This window comes from Hyaena hyaena, unplaced genomic scaffold (assembly GCF_003009895.1).
Source record: "Hyaena hyaena isolate Hyena2069 unplaced genomic scaffold, ASM300989v1 scaffold_295, whole genome shotgun sequence".
Lineage (NCBI taxonomy): Eukaryota > Metazoa > Chordata > Mammalia > Carnivora > Hyaenidae > Hyaena > Hyaena hyaena.
Genome location: NW_024080928.1, coordinates 1,030,918 through 1,050,265, shown reverse-complemented (window position 1 = coordinate 1,050,265; position 19,348 = coordinate 1,030,918). Strand labels below are relative to the sequence as shown.

Sequence of the window (19,348 nt, the reverse complement as noted above, 5' to 3'; positions counted from 1 at the left end):
AATTCATCTCTATGATTACATACAGACCTGCCTCTTTCTGAGGGTTGCGTGATACTCCATGGTTTGGTTGGTACAAACTGTATTTTATCACTCGTATGTTACTGGACATTTGGGTTATCTTCAGTTTTTCACTGTTAGGAGCAGTGCCATAATGAACATCTTGGTTCAAAAATTCTTGAATATATGTATATATACATATATATACATATATATTTTTTTCTATTTCCAGATTCTAGAAGTGGAACGGAGTCAGGATGGATACCTTTTACTTGTTTTTTTTTAATTTTTTTACTGTTTTATTTATTTTTGAGAGAGAGAGACAGCATGAGCAGGGGAGGGAGACACAGAATCTGAACCAGGCACCAGGCTCTGAGCTAGCTGTCAGCACAGAGTCCGACACGGGACTCGAACCACAAACCGCGAGATCATGACCTGAGTGGAAGTTGGACGCTTAACCAACTGAGCCACCCAGGCGCCCCCTTGTATGTTTTTATTAATATAAACTTCAAATACAGTCAAAAGTAGGGAATAATATAGTGATCCCCCATGTACCCCCTTTCCACCCTTCAGTAATGATCCCTGTGTGGCTATTTTTGTTTCCTGCTCACCCCACCCACCCTCTCCTACCCCAACACCAGATTTATTATGAAGCAAAGACATACTGTCTTTGCAGCAGAGGTTTCTTGAGTCATGATCCAAACAAGGTCTGTATGTGGCATTTGGTTGAGATGACTTTTAAGTCTTTTTTAATGTATATATATTTTAAATTTTTAAATGTTTTTTAATTTATTTTTGAGAGCGAGAGCGAGAGCGAATGAGCAGGGAAGGGTCAGAGAGAGAGGGAGACACAGGCTCTGAGCTGTCAGCACAGAGCCTGACATGGGGCTTGAACTCCTGAACCATGAGATCATGACTTGAGCCAAAGTCGGATGCTTAACCGACTGAGTCACTCAGGCAGCCCTTAATATATTTTTTAATGTTGGTTTATTTTGAGGGAAGGAGTGTGCAAGCAGGGGAGGGGCAGAGAGAGAGAGAGAGAGAGAGAGAGAATCAATCCCAAGGAGGCTCCATCCTGTTGGCATAGACCCCAACACGGGGCTCAATCCCACAAACCATGAGATCATTACCTGAGCTGAAATCAAGAGTGGGATACTCAACCGATTGAGCCACACAGGCACCCCAAGTCTTTTTTAGCATGTAGGTTTCTCTTCTTATTTTTTTCTTTTCCCTGTTAATTACTTGGTGAAGAAGCATTTGTCTGATAGCATTTCCAAAGTTGTGGATTTTGCAATAGTACCCCTGTGGTGTGATTTATTAAGTTCCTCTGTCCCTTTTTCTCCTTGTAACTTGGTACTTATATTGGGAGGCTTATTTCAGATCCGGTTTCATTTTTTTTTTTTCTTCTGGAAAGAATAGTTCATAGTTGATTGTGTACTTTGTTTTTTTCTTTTTTCATGATGTGAATGGCCCTTGACAATCATTGCCTAGATCCATTGTTTCATTAGGGGTTACAAAATAGTGATATTTGAATTTTATAATTAATTTCTGAGTTATTAGTACAAATGCTGAGACATTTCCTCTCATCAGTGACTTGGTTACCCCCAGGATACAGTTCATCAGAAAAGGAGACTATATGCTTAATTTTTGCTTTGATAACTTTCAAAAATAAAGAGATAGCTCCTTAGCGTTCTCCACAGGTGACCCTGAAGTTGTGTAAGACAATTATGAACTCCTCATTTTAATACAGTTGATAGGTTTCAATCCTTGTTTATAGTTACTATTCTTCTTAGTGCTCGTATTGTCCCTTCTTTGGTCAAAAACTGATTATTGGTAGTTCCTGAGTCTTTTTGGTATGAACTTCATAGTTTGTGTCTTTATATTAAGATGTCCCAGGGTCATCTTAGACATGGAGTCCGCCACTCCCCCATAGAGTTCTTGTTCCTTGTAGTGAGAGGTGGTATTTACAGACCCCCGTCAGGGTTTGGAGGTTCTCATTGCTACTGAGTTACTCATCGTTTTGGTCCTTTTCGGTAGACAGAGCTAGGAAAACCACTGGATAACTTCATACTGACGTTTCAATTCAAATTTAGGAGTGTAGGAGTTTTACTGAGTTCCTTTGATTTTGTGTTTGTATCTCTTATCTTGAAAAATCTGGTTTCTAATGATATTAACATCATTATTTGTTGTATTCTCTACTAATACATAATATTTGCAAAATACCAGTTCCTGTATTATTGCTAACAATATGATTACCCGAAACTATTTAAGATTTCTTTGCTTTATATTTTTTCCTCAAGTTGTATCTTCTTAGGAAAGTACAAAGTGCTGTGCTTTAAAAAATCGTGTGAATCGGTTTGTCTTTTGTGGGTAAGCCACCAACTGCATGCAGAGGGTCATTTGTTTTGTTTGGCTCCAGCCACAAATTCAGATGGTGTTTATTGGCAAATGGTGTTTTTAGGGAACAATTTCAAATTTTTAAAAGTTCATTTCCTTTTATATTTGGTAAAAAAAAAAAAAAAAACAAAAAAAAAAAACCACAAAAAACGTAGTTTCCAAGTCACATTCCAAGAAGTGAATTTGGACTCCTGTCCTCTTCAGCGTGTTTTCTCCGTACACCAGACGGTAGCTACTTTTATTACCTTTTGGTTTGTCTTTCCATTTTGAAGAAATAAAAGCAGATAAATATTCACATCCCTGCTTTGCTTAAATAAAAAGGGAGCCCTCTGTGCGCAGTATTCAATGCCTTGCTTTCTGGTCTTAACACTATTATTCTAGAGACCACTCCATAGCAGTATTACATAGAAATTGTTTCTTTCTACAAATGCTTACTATATTATAACATGAATATGAACATCATTAGGCAAAGCTGTTTCAATCAGCCCCCACAACCAATGGGCGTTTCCTCCCAAACCTTCACAGGGGCACTTAATATTTCACAGCCACAAACTTGGGTTATTTTGTGGCAAAGATTATTTTAACAACAATCTGAGGAATCCCTTACCTGTGTGTGAAATGCAATTTTTACCATATAAATTAATAAGAAAGAAGACTGATACATGAATATAGAAACAGTTTTCTAAATTTTATTTTCCAGTGGATGGAACGTGAGACAGGAGAACAGGAATTGCTGGGGTCTTTTCCTGGTGAGGATGGCAAGGTCGAGACATGCGCAAACACATTTCTAAATTTCTCTTGGCTTTCTGAACTGGGGGACCCTGCTGCGTTTCCAAAAGAACCTTTTGTCAAAGCACGTCATCCTCACGACTTAGGCGTAGCTTCCCAGATCCTTGCTGTCCATCCAGCTACAGGTGGCTCTGCCGTGTTATTTTTTCTGTCTTTGCAAACACAACGGTCTGCGTCGGCTCTCATCCACAGTCTGGGACTCAGTGAGAGAAGGGGACCGAATAGGGACTGTGACAGTGTGAGATTGACGGGGGTGGGTCCGAAGCACTTGTTACATTTGAACCTGAAAAAGTGAATTACTGTTTAGCTTTGGTTTCCCGCTAAAGCGCAGTGCCCGCACACCAGCCCGTGCCAGAACAGGCGCCCGCGCGCTCCCACGTCCTGCTGCAGACCCGAGTGATCTCCCCACACAACTCTTTCAGGAGGAACAGTGCCGGTGACCGTGAGAAGGCTCTGCAGGTCATGCTCCAGGTTCTGCAGAGCTGTGATCACCCGGCCCCCGACATGTTGTGCCTGTGTGGGAGGATCTACAAGGACATCTTCTTGGATTCGGAGTGCAAGGATGGCATCAGCCGAGACCGCGCCATTGAGTGGTAAACCCTCCATCCTAGTCGTAGCGCATGCATCTCTGCAAAGAACAGATCTGCAGAGGCTAAGGATCCAGGTCGTGTGTGTGTGTGTGTGTGTGTGTGTCCGTCCCCGCGCCTGCCTGCCTGCTAGCGGTGGGGAGAAACACAAAGTCACGTGTGTGGTTTGGTTTCTAAGGAAACCATTAGAAACTGGGTTTTGTACTGGTGCCGTTATTCCCACAAGTCCACTCATTTATAGGGGCAAGAAGGAGGCTCAACATGCCCCTTCCCAGCTACTCTTTCCAGAACTGTGTTCCACCACCGTCAGCGCATTATCTTCTCAGTGAGCCCTCCCTGCCTGCACCTGCCTTCCTGCCTGCCTGCCTGCCTTTGTTCATTTAACAAAAGTTGATTGAGGGTTTACTATATGGCAGAAACTTTTCTGGATGGTGGGGGGTAAAGACACGACAGACATAGACATGAGTTCCCGCCTTCGTGGGCCTTGCATTCCTGGTAAGGGAAGTCAGAGAAGGAAAGACAGAAACATAGGATCTCACCGGCTGATGAGGGCGCTAGGGACAAGTTCATCAGGGAGCCGGAGGGGGCTTGGGGGAGGGGTTGGCTGCGGTTTCAGGTAGGTCATCAGTGAAGGTGAGTAAAGATGTGAGGGTGGTGAGATGAGTCTTGCAGACAACTGTGAAGAAAGCCTTCTGGGAGCGAGGGCGAGCAAAGGCAGAGCCAGGAGGGGCCAGTTTGCCCCACACGCTCAAGGACAGTGGGGCGTGAGCAAGGGGATAGTGGCAGGAACTGGGAGAGAATCCCTCTTTTTTTTTTTTTAATTTTTTTTTTTAATGTTTTATTTATTTCTAGGAGAGAGAGAGAGAGAGACAGCATGAGCAGGGGAGGGTCAGAGAGAGAGGGAGACACAGACTCTGAAACAGGCTCCAGGCTCTGAGCTGGCAGTCAGCACAGAGCCCGACGCAGGGCTCGAACCCATGAACCGCGAGATCATGACCTAAGCGAAGGTCAGACACCCAACCGACTAAGCCACCCAGGCGCTCCGAGAATCCCTTTTTATTGTGAGTGAGATGATAGAACATCAGAGCCCTCGGGGCAGAGCAGTGATGAGAGCCCATTTTTTTTTTTTTTTTAACCAGCGCCTTCTCACTGTTTTTGCAAAGAAGATGTTTCAAGAGGTGTATCGGCTGTCGTTTGCTGCATAACAAACAAGTCCAAAAGCTGGTGGCTTAAAACAGTGATTTATAATTTTTCATGGTTCTTTGCATTGGCCGGGCAGCCACTCTGCTGGCCCCACTCGTGTAGTGCTGGTCTCTCTCTTAAAAATGAGCTCGGCTGGAGGCTCAGGAAGGCTGGAAGGTCCGAGATGGCCTCATACACATTTGGCAACTGGTGCTGGGTCTTGGTAGTTCATTCACCTCCATTCTCTGCTTGTGGTTCTAATCCCGGCAGACCAGCTTGGTGGGCAGCATTCTGGGAGAGTGAAGGTGGAAGCTGCAAGGCTTAGGCTCCGGAACTCACAAGGTCAGTTCTGCCTCGTGGCCATGGTCAGATCATACGCAGATCACATGGTTAGCCAAATGCAAGGGGGCGGAGGAATAGACTCCTGCTGTGCGTGAGAGAAATGACGAAGGCACACGTGTAGTGGGAAGGGAGGGATTTGTGGCTGTTCAATCCCCAGGGGCGAGACCAGAAGTAGGGAACGGGAGACGCCTGCAGTAAATGAGGGAAGAGCTGATGGTGGCCTGAGCCCAAGTGGTGCTGATGAAAATGAGGTGATGTCAGAACCTGGACATAGTTTCCAGGTGGAGCCAACAGCTTACCTCCGCCGTTTCTGTCGCCAGAGCTCTTGCTGCTCCACTCCCAGTTCTAGCTGCTTCCCCTTGCCCTCACCCCCTCCCCTCTGTTCTCCTTCCATACCCGTTGCGGCTCTGTGTCTCCCCTCCTGTCTCTGCCCGCTGCATCTGCCCTCACTCCCTGCCAGCCTTTGCTCATCACCGCCACCCTGGTCAGTGCCATTTCTTTTACTTTCTTGCCAGGAATGTTCTGACAGCATTCCAAGTAGGCTCTGTGCTTGGTGGCTCTCAAGTCTATCCTTGTAGATTGAACCACTATGCCTTGTTCCTCCAAAAGCTCAGAGACCCACCGTGGCTCTCCGTTCCCTGTTAAAGAAAAATTCCAACTGCTTCGATCACCATTCTAGGTGCTCTGCAAACTTTCTCCAACCCACCCTGAGCCCCACTGCCCACTACCTGATACATGGCCAGCTCACCTGAAGTTTCTTAGGACTTCTGCAGACTCCCATCTCTGTTCCTGCCGTTTGCTGTGTTGGAGGTTTCCTTTCCACATCTCTGTCATGGCGCCTCTTTCCATCTTCGTGCCATATCTCAAGCTTCTAGAGGTGGCCCGAGTTATCTTCTGTGAGCCCCTCTAGACTTGGATTTGTGTAGTTTTGGGATACTTCTCACACTCACGATTGTGTTTTCCCTAGTTGCACTAGTCGTGTGTGGATCTTACTACCTCTACCATGGTATGGTTTCTTGGAGGGCAGGGACCTTGTTTTATTCTTAGTTAATCCCCAGTGGTGCCTGACGTACTGTATGATAGAGAGGAGTCGCTCGAGGTGTTCAGGGGCAAGTAATGTTGGGTGGAGCCGAAATAGGAAGCTGTGTTCCCACCACAGGGAGTAGCCAAGAATTCAGCCCTCAGGTAAGGAAATGACTGCGTGTGGCTCCCTCACGAAAGTCCTAGGAGCCTTTCTCCATCCACTTCAGAAGGCAGTGGATACAGGGACGAGTGAAGCTTAGTCTCCGGGATGGTGAGACCCTGGGATCATCTCACCCAGGGCCTCAGGCCCTAATGTGGAACATGGGCACAGGGAGGCAGGGGGCTGGTAAAAGGCAAGCCTGGGACTGCAGTCCTGACTCCAAGTTCAAGTCTTGTCTGCCCCTAGGCTGGGCCTGTTTGATTTATGGGAAAGAGGCAGAGAGAAGTCACGTCTCTGCCCTCTTCCTAGATAACGTTTGATAGTAAAAGAAAGTGGAAAAAAAAAAATCAAATACCATAGGACATAGGGAGGGGGAAGGTTTTTCCATTGTATTGGAATTTTATTGGGTAGGGTTGGAATGACTTCCTTAGTGTCCTCTGGCTCATTGGAGCTTACTTGTATTATGCCCCGAAGTTCATTAAACTAAATTTTAATGGACTTAAACGACAGGTTCTCCCTTCCACAGTTACTATTTTGTTGGTGTTTAACTCTGTTGTGGTCACATGAGTGATCACATTCCTCCTGGTTTACAAGTCTCTGGTATGAACTGTGCCACTTAATACATTTTAGTGTCATTACTTCACCGATCAAATTCTTTTGTCCCAACTGTGATATTTCCACTCACTCGTGGAAGGGAAAGAAGCTTTTTATGTATAGAAAAAAAAAAAAGAATAAGAGAATTAAAATGGCACTCTTCAAACTTGAGGTGTGGAAATGGTGTTCTCTGTTTTGCATGCTGGTCTTTACCCCAGTGTGACAGACCCCTGCTCCTCTGTCATGCTGTGCTACTACTCTCAGAGTGATCTGGGGGCCAGGATCCTGCCAGTCCTGCTTCGTATGTGAAAAAAATGACTCAATTTTGTGATAGAAGCAAACAGCCGGCAGAGGAATAGCCTGCAATCGATGGAATTTCCGTGTGGCAAAAAATGCTCCGTGTACAGATGGAGTTTAACTTGTAAAATGTGATTTGGACATCAAATTGTGAGCTGCTTTGGGGGATAGGGTTATAAAAGGTTTTAAATGTCTTTTGTGCACTTTAATATAATTTCCTTATTTTTTACAATGATCCTGGTTTTTTCATCAAAAAATATAAAACTACGATGAAGAAAAATTTTTAACTTCTCAGTGTTAATATTATGACATTTTTAACAAGCTATTTGAGTGCTTGTGTGTAGTTGTGTGTGAAGAGGGAGGGATCTAGAAAGCAATCAACTGGTAAGAAAAAGTTCATGAGAAGATGGGCTTGTGCCATTATTTATCATTTTTTGCTTCCACCATAAAAATAAAAATCGGGTGCTTCTCTACTGGCAGGTATCGCAAAGGATTTGAGCTCCAGTCATCTCTGTATTCGGGAATTAACCTGGCAATTTTGCTGATAGTTGCGGGACAGCAATTTGAAACTTCCATCGAACTAAGGAAAATAGGTAGTTATTTTTTTTTAATTTTTTAATGTTTTATTATTGAGAGACCGAGATAGAGCATAAGCGGGGGGGGGGCGCAGAGAAAGGGGGAGACACAGAATCTGAAGGAGGCTCCAGGCTCCGAGCTGTCAGCATGGAGCTCGACATGGGGCTCGAACTCACAAACCACGAGATCATGACCTGAGCTGAGGTCAGACACTTAACCGACTGAGCCACCCAGGCGCCCTGTAAGTAAAGTTATTTTTGATCTCAGATGTTGATGTGCTTTGGTAACACAAATTCAGCATTAAAAATTATCTTCAAATAATTAGCCTTTTTGGTTCGAAAGGAACAGTTACTCTCTGATAGCGTGGCTGAGATGGTAGCCAACATAAGATGCATGCTTTTTCCTCTAAAGTCTTGCATGATATGATGGAAACTAGAAATAATTGTCATAACTTGATCTAAATTTCAAATTCTTAAGGTGTCCGGCTAAACAGTTTGTTGGGAAGAAAAGGGAGCCTGGAGAAAATGAACAATTACTGGGACGTGGGTCAGTTCTTCAATGTCAGCATGTTGGCCAACGATGTCGGGAAGGCCGTCCAGGCAGCAGAGAGGTTGTTCAAACTGAAACCGCCAGTCTGGTGAGTCATGTCCGTGTGTGGCCATCACGTCTCTCAATATCTGATCTTGTTCTCAAGGGTTTTCTCCAGGGAGGAGTGGGGTGAATGCAAAAGACAGTAACAATTGCTGTGTTTCTCCCTCTGACGTCTTCATTAAAGCAAAGTTAGGGCAGAAAGAACAGCTCCGAATGCTCACTTGGTTTTATGTGACGGGAGGGAAGGACAGACAGACAGGCACATACATGCGCAGAATACGTCTCTACGCACTCTGTCTCCAAGAGGACACTCTCATTCTTACTGATTTCTTCAGGTCGTCATCTTGGTCCTCAAGAACAAAACCTAGTCGTGAGAAAGCAGGTGGTAAAGCTAAAAGCCCACCCAGAAAGTGATCAGCATCCCACATGAAAAGTAGAACTAAACAACCAAGATGTGATCAAGAAAATAGTGGCAAAGCAGTGGCCCTAGCTTAGCCCATCTTAGCCATGAAAATGGCAGGAAAGAACGCTAGGAGGCATGGGCGTGTGTTCACGGTTTATCATAGAATAAGAAAAGCGAATTGAGGCTATAGTTCCTCTCAGTGGTTCTCAGACTTCTGCATGTATCAGAATCAGCTGTGTTGATTACCACGCAGACAGCTGGGCCCGCCTAGGGTATCTGGTTCCAAAGGTCTAAGGTGGGGCCTGAGAATTTGCATTTACAAATGACAGTCTGATGCTGCTGGTCTGGGGAACCACACTTTGAGAACCACTGTTCTCTGTGGTCTTTTAAGTAATCTGTGTTTCGTATGGGACTCAGAGCAACATCTGTGAGAGGTGGGCAATAGTTGACTTGCCCATAGACATGAAGCTCCATAGAGTCGTCATTATGTCGGGGCGCCTGGGGGGCTCAGTTGGTTAATCATCCGACTTTGGCTTACATCATGATCTCATGATCCATGAGTTTGAGCCCTGCGTCAGGCTCTGTGCTGACAGCTCAGAGCCTGGAGCCAGCTTCAGATTCTGTGTCTCCCTCTCTGTCTCTGCACCTCTCCAGCTCAAGCTCGGTCTCTCTCTGTCTCTCAAAAATAAATGTTTAAAAAAATTAAATAAAAAAGAATCGTCATTATGTCATTGACTCCTGTGGTCTCAAAGTAGATGCTTGTTAGATACTTGTGTAATTAATAAATGTATGATGGATTTTCCCTTGAAATATCAACAGCAGCAATCTCGGGGAGCCTTATAAGAAGTTTTTAATGTGTTTTCCCTTATCTCTTTTTCTGATTTGTCTAAAATGCATTTGGATTACACACATAATTTAAAATTTTTTACTTCTTTTAAAGTTTATTTCTGAGACAGAGAGAGAGAGAGAGAGAGAGAGAGACAGTGTGAGCAGGGGAGGGTCAGAGAGAGAGGGAGACACAGAATCTGAAACAGGCTCCAGGCTCTGAGCTGTCAGCACAGAGCCCGATGCGGGGCTCAAACCCACGAACCATGAGATCATGACCTGAGCTGAAGTTGGATGCCTAAGCGAAAATTTTTTACTTTTAATGATCCATGTTCTTCTGCCCTGTTATTTCCCAGCTCACTGGGCCAATCTGGACTCGCAGGTGTCGGAATCTCTTCAGATATTTTTAGTTGGACCTTACTTCTTCCCAGTCTGAAGGACCTAAATTTGATCCCCAAACTGTATCACCCTCTTGAAATTTTTCTGAGGCTGAGCCAGTAGGGAGTCAGGCGGAGTTTCCAGCCTTCCTGGAGTGGCTGCTGCTTCCAGAATTCTACTTTTAAGGCACTTTGCTGCACCCGAGCTAGACAGAGCTGACTCGAGGGAGGCGACAGCCAAGCCTTGAATATGTTCTAATTACATTAGCACCTACACCGACTTACAGCGTTGCGACCTGATTTTGTAGGTCCGACACCACCCTGAGGTTTGTGATTCGCGAGAAGAACTCACAGAAATCAGAAAAGCTGTCGTACTCATGACTGAGGTTTATTACAGTAAAATTACACAGATTGAAATCAGCAAAGGCAAAAAGCACATAGGACAGAGTCCAGGAGGGAGGAGGTATAGGCTTCTAGTTGTCCTTGCCCAGTGGAGTGGCAGGGACAGTGCTTGCTTCTCCTAGCAACACTGTATGGTGACATGCACGAAGTACTGACGGCCAGAGTAGCTCACCAGGTCTTGGTGTCCAGGGTTTTATGGGGGGGTCAGTCATGTAGGCATGACGCACCCATGTAGTTGACCTTAGTCACTGAGTCCCCAGCCTCTGTAGAGATGGCGCTGACACAGCATGGCCCAAGGCCCCAGGTCAACAAAAACACCCTTCCCAGGCTCGATGTCCCAAGGGCTTAGAGGTGATGTCCCAGAAGCCAGTCCAGGGCCAGAGCTTTGTTTGGACTGTGTAGAGTTTGCAGGACCCAGGCCTACAGAATCAGTCCTTCACTGTATCGTACCCGAGCAAGTCAGAGTCGGGCCGATGTGCCTTCCCGGCACAGCTCCAGACTTTATCCTCAAAGAGCGAAAAAATATCCCAGTGCTTTCAGCTGAGCCATCCCCGCTCACCACCTGTGACGACCGGACCACCCACCACTGTCCAACAGCTGTGTGTCAAAAACTTCAATTGGCCTGAAGCCCGTAAAGAGGTGGGGAGGTTGCAGACCTCATAACTTCAAAACCTACCTGGTCAGATCTAGTAAAAAAAAAAATAATATGATGAGTTTCACATTTGCGATTGTCTGGGTCCAAGGAGGAGACGAGAAGGATGGGAGGAGACTGGCATGTCTATAGAAGGGAAACGAGGGACCCTTGTGACAGTGAACATGCTTTCTATCTTAACTGTATCCGTGTTGATATTCTGCTCGCGATATCGTTAGAATTTTATAAGCTGTCATCATTGGTGTAAACCGGGCCAAGGGTACATTTACAACTATACGCAAATCTACAACTACCTGAAAATAAAAAGTTTAATTTAAAAGACTGAGTTTGAAATTTTGTCATTTTGCAATTGCTTTGGATGTCAAACTCCATGCTTTTGTTATTAAGACAGTTCTTAGCAAATGGTTGCCAGTGTCTACACTTTGAATACCATTAGCCCAGTGTTGGTAAAAAGCCATATTGTATGATTTTGTTGGACAAACTTATTTTGCCCACTGTTTGGGCTTTTAATTAAGTGTGTGGCTGCCAAATGATTAAGAAGTACTCACTACACACTGTGAATTTAAGTGAATTAAGCTTTTGGGGAACCTCTTTTAAAGGGAGTAGAATTGAATTCCATTTCTTGAAGGATCTAATTTATTGGTGCTTGTGATTTTGCCAGGTACCTCCGATCATTAGTTCAGAACTTGTTATTAATTCAGCGCTTCAGGAAACCCATTATTGAACATTCACCCAGGCAAGAACGGCTTAACTTCTGGTTAGATATAATATTTGAGGCAACAAATGAAGTTACCAATGGACTCAGATTTCCAGTAAGTCATGCTAAATCCATTTCTTTCAGATAGAGCCAAAGAAACTGGGGATTGGTGCTATCTAATTATTGAATGCTCTGAAAGGTCAAAAACCTTAGAGCAATGGAAAATGTTAAGATATCCCTCCGTCTTTGGTAGAGTCAGCCAGTGATAGATCGGCTCACTAGAAAACGTTGGCTGTGCCCTCTAAAATAGTGGTTCTCAACCGAGAATCATTTTGTCTCCCAGGGGACAGTCGGCACTATCTGGGGACGTTTTTGGTCGTCACAACCACGTGGTAGGTGTTGCTACTGGCACCCAGCGGAGTGAAGGCCAGGGGTGCCGCCAGACATCCCACAGTGCATAGGACATCCCCTCCTCCAACCCAGAATTGTCTAGCCCCAAATCTCAGCAGTGCCAAGGTGGAGAAGCCCCATTCCAAATCAGTGCAAGACTGATGGTGAAAGTTTGGAATTGGACGCGGTTTCCTCTTGAGCTTTGGTCTGCCTCCAGTGCCACTAATCAGTGTTTAAAATGTTACTGGAAAGCAGAATGGCTGTTAGCTGTTCATTAAGTTTCTGTTTCAATTTAAGACCATCTTATAAGGAGTAGTAAGTAAGATAGGTAAGCATCCTAGATATTGAACTTCACATAATTGTATTTCGTATTTATGCCATGAAATTTTGTGAACATGGCTGTGTTCGGGAATTTCATTAAAGTGCTAATAGAGATTAAGTTGTTTGAAATGATTATGATAATTTTGTTCTTGGGTAATAAGTTGTAAAACCTTCTTTTAATCATGAAATATTTCTACCCTATTGAAATGTACAAAAAAAAAAATAACAGAAAAGACACTTGTGTAGTCTCTACCCAGATTTAGGGATCTTAATTAGGTTGCTTTATTTGCTTTGGGAATCCATTCTCTCTTCCCCCTCCCCCTCCCTCTCTCCTGTCTCCCCATCTCTGCCCTCTCCTCCCCTCCCTCTCCCCCAGCAATAAAGCGTTACTAATGGAATGTCCCCTCACTTTTCGTCCCCTTGGGTTGTTCATTGACTTGGGCACCTACCTGCAGATCATCCAGTTTGCTTCGTTTCTCTCAAAAGCTGTAGCCTCCCTGTTTCTTTTCTGCCATCTTCTTGGGGAAGCCTTTCTCGGCCACCCCGTCTAAAGTGCTTCCGCCGCCTTTATTCTGTCGTGCTTGCTTCAGAGCTGTATAGGTGACCGTGTTCCACGCCCCTGCGTATTTGTTTCTTATGTGCCCCATCAGAGCATAGACCCCTCCCTCGCCATGGGGAGGGGACTCCGGTCGTGATCACGGTATTCCCGGGGCCCTAGAGCAGTACTGGCACACAGCAGGTCCTCGAGTGTGTGTGGAGTGCGGCGCTTCCCACTTGCTCCCTGGGCGGAGTGACCCGTCTGGGATGTTCCTGTGTGTCATGGAAATCTCTTCTTTCAGGTGCTGGTGATCGAACCAACCAAAGTGTACCAGCCTTCGTATGTCTCTATAAACAGTGAGGCCGAGGAGAAGACCGTTTCCCTGTGGCATGTCTCACCCACAGAAATGGTAAGAAGAAACCCTACGTGGCTGTCTCTTGCTTCTGTGCTATTTCTTCAGAAATTTGGTGTTCAAATAGGAGAGTCCTTGAAAGAAAAGGCCCCTGTGCCTAACTGGTAAGATTTGGGAGTGCGAGAGGGAATAATCACAGCTAGGGAGGGGACGCTGCGTTTTCCGCGGTACATGTATTTATATGTGCGTACACGTGTGTGGGTAGGAATGGGTGTATATTTATGCAAATGAGTATGGGCTTGTTGAACAAAGAAGTTACACGAGGAGGAAGTGGATAAGGAGTGATGGGAAAGTCCCTTCAGATCCCCCAGACCTTGTCCCCATTCCCATCCCCAGTGACTGGATGGATATGCATCTGTATAGCTCTCTGAACTGCCTTGTGTAAGTGTGTGTATACATGCATATATTTTTTGTTTTAATTTTTTTGATTTTTTTTTTTTTTTTTGAAACGAAGCATGAGCTGGGGAGGGACAGAAAGAGAGGGAGACAGGAACCGAAGCGGGCTCTGCACTGACAGCAGAGAGTCCGATGTGGGGCTCGAACTCACAAGCCGTGAGAGCATGACGTGAGCCAAAGTCAGAAGCTTAGCCAACTGAGCCACCTAGGCGTCCGTATACGTGCATACGTTTTATGTATATGTGTGCTTGTATATTTATATTTACACACAGAGAGAGAGAGGGAGGGAGGAGTATTTTCATTAAAGCGAGATCATACAGTATATATTATTTTGCAACTTACTCTTTTTTAACTGATTCATACATCATAGATAGTATTTCCGTATAGCACACAATGGTCCCCCTGATGTTGTTAAATGTAATACTCCCCATGTTCCCGTTTCATGGGGGTCCATTTCTGAGCACGCATGCACCATGGAGTGCTTTCCTGCTCTTCTGCAGTGCGCCTTCCGGCCTCACCGGTGCACTCGAGCTGATGGTAGACATGTCGGTACCCACCCTGGCGGTTTCAGCCTGCCAGTCTTGTACGTGATTCGAGGCGCAGATTTAAAGACCACATATGTTTGAAATGTGAGAGCTACTGGCAGATTTGCCCCATTTCAATTTATATTCATGCCAGTGATACAGGAGAGGGGATATTTCACTTGCCCACTAAAGAGAGCACAGAAATGCGGGGCCAGGCCTGATGTTTTGTGGTAGTCGCTGTATTTTTGTCTCTGTGCGTCTAAAGTACTTCTTCAGTTCTTTTCTCGAATGAAATATTTTTAGTTCTTGAAAAGATCTAGCACCTTTGACAAGTGCATTCATTATGTGGGTCTGTTCGCCATGGATAGGTTTTCTCGGAGTGTGGGGAGACTTCTGCCATTGATGGATGAGGCCAAGAGGGGATTTTTCTCCTGGAAATAAGAGCGTGAGCAATTAGGTCTTCATCAGGGAAAAATAAACAGTATCCTCAAAAATGAAATGCAACACGGGAGAGTAAGCGGAGGCTCAAAACCATCTAAGGAATTCCTCATCAGAAATAGTCATGACACGTGACCTCGTGGCACAAGATAGCGCGGCTGACTCCAGAAATAGTCATGACACAGCACCTCCCCGTTGTTCAGCGGGTATGAAGGCCGCCTTCTGGTACCGTGAGTGTTTGAGTATGTCCAAACTCCTCCAGTTATGCGCATTAAATATGTGCACTTCTTTGTCTATTATTATACCTCAATACAGATGTATAAAAAAAGGAACGGACGCGAAATCTCGAGTTGCCCCAGTACCGTCGAGTGGCTGTAGCAGCACACCATTGGCTGGGGGCCTAAAAAACATTGACTTCTCCTAGTTCTGAGGGCTGGGAGTCCGAGGGCAGGGTGCCTGCGTGGTCCGGTTCTGGTGAAGGCCCTCTTCTGGGTGTGTTCTCAGATGGTGAAGAGGTGTGGCCCTTGCGTCTCCTTAAATAAGAGCACTCCCCCCATCACGAGGCCTCCACCCTCCTGACCTCCCCAAGGTCCCTCACTCCGCCGGTCAGGGCTTCACCAGCTGATTTGCGGAGAGACACGCATTCAGTCCATCACACAAGTGTGAGCCGCTACCTTGTCTAAGATTTAACGGCGTAGCGACGTTCTCATTCGTCAGTCAGCAGCCGTCAGGGGACTTGAGCGGCCCTGATGTGCTCGGGGTTGTTGGTTTCTTTGTTTTGCTCCACTGTGTGTATTAATTTAAATATCTCATTGCCAAAGAAAGCCACAATAAAATCTCTACCTGGTGTTCAAACAGCTAGATGTCCTTTGAAGAATGCAGATGTTTTCTATTCAATTTGCCTCTTTGGTTGTTTTTAACCTTTTCTTGAAGTCTAACGTACACACTGCAAAGTGCATCAGTCATACATGTAGTTTGATGGATTTTTGCCAAGTGAACACACCTAAGTAGCCGGTGCGGCCAAGGAAGGGAACGTCAGCAGACCCCCCCCCCCAGCCCCAAAGCCTTGCTCATGCCTCCTCTGTGCCCCCATTCCTGTTCCCACCTCCATGAAGCACCCCGCTTTCGATGTTGGAGTTCTTGTACTAGATACAGGCCTTGCTTATTTGCTTCGGGTCATGGACACCACTGTGATATGAGAGGGTTTTCAAAATTCTCATCTGTGACCTCACTATTCCACTGATGCACGTGCAAAACACCTCCTATTTTGACAAGTACTTGGAGTAAAAAACCATTGCTATCCAAGTGACTCCCCAGGCTTTTAGAGCCAAATGTTTTTGGTCTCCTGGAATTCTACACATTTTGCCCCTTTTATTTAGATCCTATAATGGTTGCTGGCCCTCAATGGAAATTTCCACGGGTGCATATAATACCCGTCTCCCTAGTTGTAAATGTTTTACTTTGTATACAGTCCATAACAAGAAGTGGAAAAGAACTATATAAGCAGCAAATGCTAGTTTTCCCTGACTGATGAAATGTTTTGCACAAGTGCTTGCGGTTGTCGGAACAAACGTCTGAGGGAAATATAAATTGCCTTTTTTTTCTTTGGGAGGAAGCTTTTGCTTTTGCCTTCATTTGCATTTTTGAAATTCTGCCGATTGGAAAAGCCAGCAGATTCGCCTGGAGTGAGGGTGACATTTCTCCACGGTGCTACATTTCATCCTGGTGGGCCGCGCGCGGTGTCGTGAGATCACGGCCGCGCTCGGTGTCGTGTCGCACGCAGCCATACTGCACCGCTGTGAACGAGACTCGGTTCTGGGTTGTTAGCCAAGCAGTCAGAAGCTTCTGGTAAACGTTGAACAAGCAACTCTCCAGGGGACATGGGAGCAGAGGGCTGAGTCGTGGTGGTTGGCGATTTCTGTGGTGTAACTACTCCCACCCGTGGCCAGTTTCGAGCAGTGTCCAGTGGGTCTGCAAACGTGGGCTTGGGAGGAGCACAGTTGGCCTTCCCGGGCCAGCAGTGGTGGCACCCAGGGCGACAGTGCAAGTAGGCTGCCCAGAGTGGGGACACATGCAGCGCTGCCGCCCCCTAGCACCTCTCGTGGCCCGGAGTCACCACCAGGCGCACAGTAGCCGCCAGCGCTGACCACACAGGCAGGGCTGCTGGTTGAGGAAAGCTCTGTCTTTGTCGTCATCGTCGTGTCCACCTTTTATGCTTATGTAAGCTAGCCACAGGACCGACTCGTCAAAAGTCTACAAAATTGTCACAGATGCCCAGGGTTCCTCCTCCAGAGGTCTGCCTTCTGGGACCAGGAGGGCAGGTGCTGATGCGCCCGGGGTGGGGCAACCCCGAGGCCTGTCCCCACCTCTGGCGGCCTGGCTCGTTTCTCCAGAGCCCACCCTGGGTCTTGCCCCTGGATGCTCTTACTGGGAGCTTCTGACCCTGACGTGGAAAGCTGCAGTCTTGAGTCCATTTCCCCATGATTTAGATGTGCTGAAACCCCCTCTCAGAAAGGCTGAGGACGCTGCTGAACAGCAGGCTCGGGATGAGAGGAAACCTCCCCTGCGTGCGTGCTGGAGTGAGCACTCTGTGCCAGGTGACCCGCCGGGACACAGGGGCAGAGACCTGGCAGCCACCCTGACCTCCACTACCAGATGCTTCGTGAGAAACCCCACTTGCGCACACAAGAGAGTGCAGGCTTCACGATTCCGTTTACATAATGTTCCAGAACAGGCGCAGCTCCCATGGTGGCACCACTTGCTGTGTCCACCCTTGGATGACTGAGGGTGGGGGGTTATGAGCAAAGTTTCTGGGCTGCTGCTCATGTTCTGTCTCTTGATTGATTTTTAGAGCGTGAGAGAGTGCGTATGTGTGTGGGAGGAGCAGGGGGCGGGGGAGCGAGAGAGAGAGAGACAGAAAGAGAAAGAGAGAAAATGTATCCTAAGCAGGTTTCACACACAGCGTGGAACCCGACAGCGGGTGTGATGCGATCCCATGATCCTGGGAACATGACCTGAGCTGAAATACAGAGTCGGATGCTCAACCTACCGAGCCACCTGTCTCTTGATTTAGATGCCAGTTACAGCAACGACTCATTTTGTGGAAATGGACCTCAATAACCGTGCCTTTTTCTGAATGTATGGTGTATTTCAATTCAGAAGTTTCATAATAATTTTAAAACACCTGTACTGGCCCAAACCATTACTGGATCCCATGGCTTTCCAGATGAAAACACACACCCTCTTACTGAGTGTCAGACCCCTGTATAATCCCGCCCTCTCATTGTCCCCTGAGCTGGTCCCACAGGGGTCACACGTGCACTTCCATCATCCTTACTCCGTGGAATTCCAGTGATCCCTGTCCTAACTTCGCCCAGGCCACTCTAACCACCCTCCCGCCCCGTCCACTGAACGCAGGCCACCTTCTTGCCTGTATCGTGGCCACAGGATTTCCCATTGCTCATTGATCAGTTTTTGAGAATGTCTCCCCACGTGCTGTGCACGCCCATGCATGACTTATAGCTTTTATATCCATAGTGTCTACAAAGCGGGCGCCCCCAGGTGCCCATTGGTTAGGATATGAAGGGAGAGAAGTGCGTCGTTTACTTCTTAACCAGCAAATCTTCCTCCCAAATCAAGAAGCTTCATAAAGCTACCTAGAGTAAACCTCCCCGCTGGGAATACTTTGAAAACTCCTGTGGCTGAGCTTTTTTTTTTTTTTTTTTAATGTTTTTGTTTGAGATAAAACCAGTGGGGGAGGGGCAGAGAGATGGGGACAGAGAATCTGAAGCGGGCTGTGCACTGACAGCAGCGAGCCTGATGCGGGGCTTGAACTCACGAACCGTGAGATGATGACTGGAGCTGAAGTCAGACACTCATCCACCTGAGCCACACGGGTGCCCCTGTGGCTGAGCTTTTTATGTCCATGCAGCCTCTTGCAGGTAGAGGTGAGTTGGACAAGGCACTCTTGAATCTGTCCTGGTTGATATTTCTGTACCTGAATCCAAAGGCAGGCTCTTGCTCTCCATCCCTGCCTTCTTTCAGTGACTTTGAATGGAAGTTCTCTGAAATATGCCCAGTCTTTCTACATGGTTCGGTCCAATGTGCTAGGTTTCATGTTAGCATATGCTTTCATCTTTCACAGCCCTCAGTGGTTCCCATCTTCGAGAGAGTAGAAGTTGAGGTCCTGATGATGGCCGCCTAGGCCCTGCCTGATCTCCCTTGTGAGCTCTCCAGCCTCCTCACCCACTCCCCTCAGTCCCTCGCTCCAGACACGCTCCCTTCTTGGCTGGTCCCCAAACATGCCAATACATGCTGCCTCAGGACCTTTGCACTTGCTGTGCCCTCTACCTGGGACTGTTCCCTCCCCCCACCCCCGCCCCAGATATCCACATGGGTCAGTCCTTCACCTGCTTTAGCCTTCTGCTCAAACATCATC

General features: G+C 46.5%; 1 protein-coding gene across 1 annotated transcript in view; it reads left to right on the top strand.

Moving 5' to 3' along the window:
- The window catches only part of MAP3K15 (mitogen-activated protein kinase kinase kinase 15), a 128,724-nt gene that overhangs the window by 71,336 nt on the left and 38,040 nt on the right, over positions 1-19,348 (top strand). The window contains exons 7-11 of the mRNA XM_039247384.1: positions 3,606-3,776; positions 7,849-7,961; positions 8,422-8,581; positions 11,856-12,006; positions 13,442-13,549. Coding sequence (XP_039103315.1) covers positions 3,606-3,776; positions 7,849-7,961; positions 8,422-8,581; positions 11,856-12,006; positions 13,442-13,549 — 703 coding nt within the window. The remainder of the gene's footprint in view (positions 1-3,605; positions 3,777-7,848; positions 7,962-8,421; positions 8,582-11,855; positions 12,007-13,441; positions 13,550-19,348) is intronic.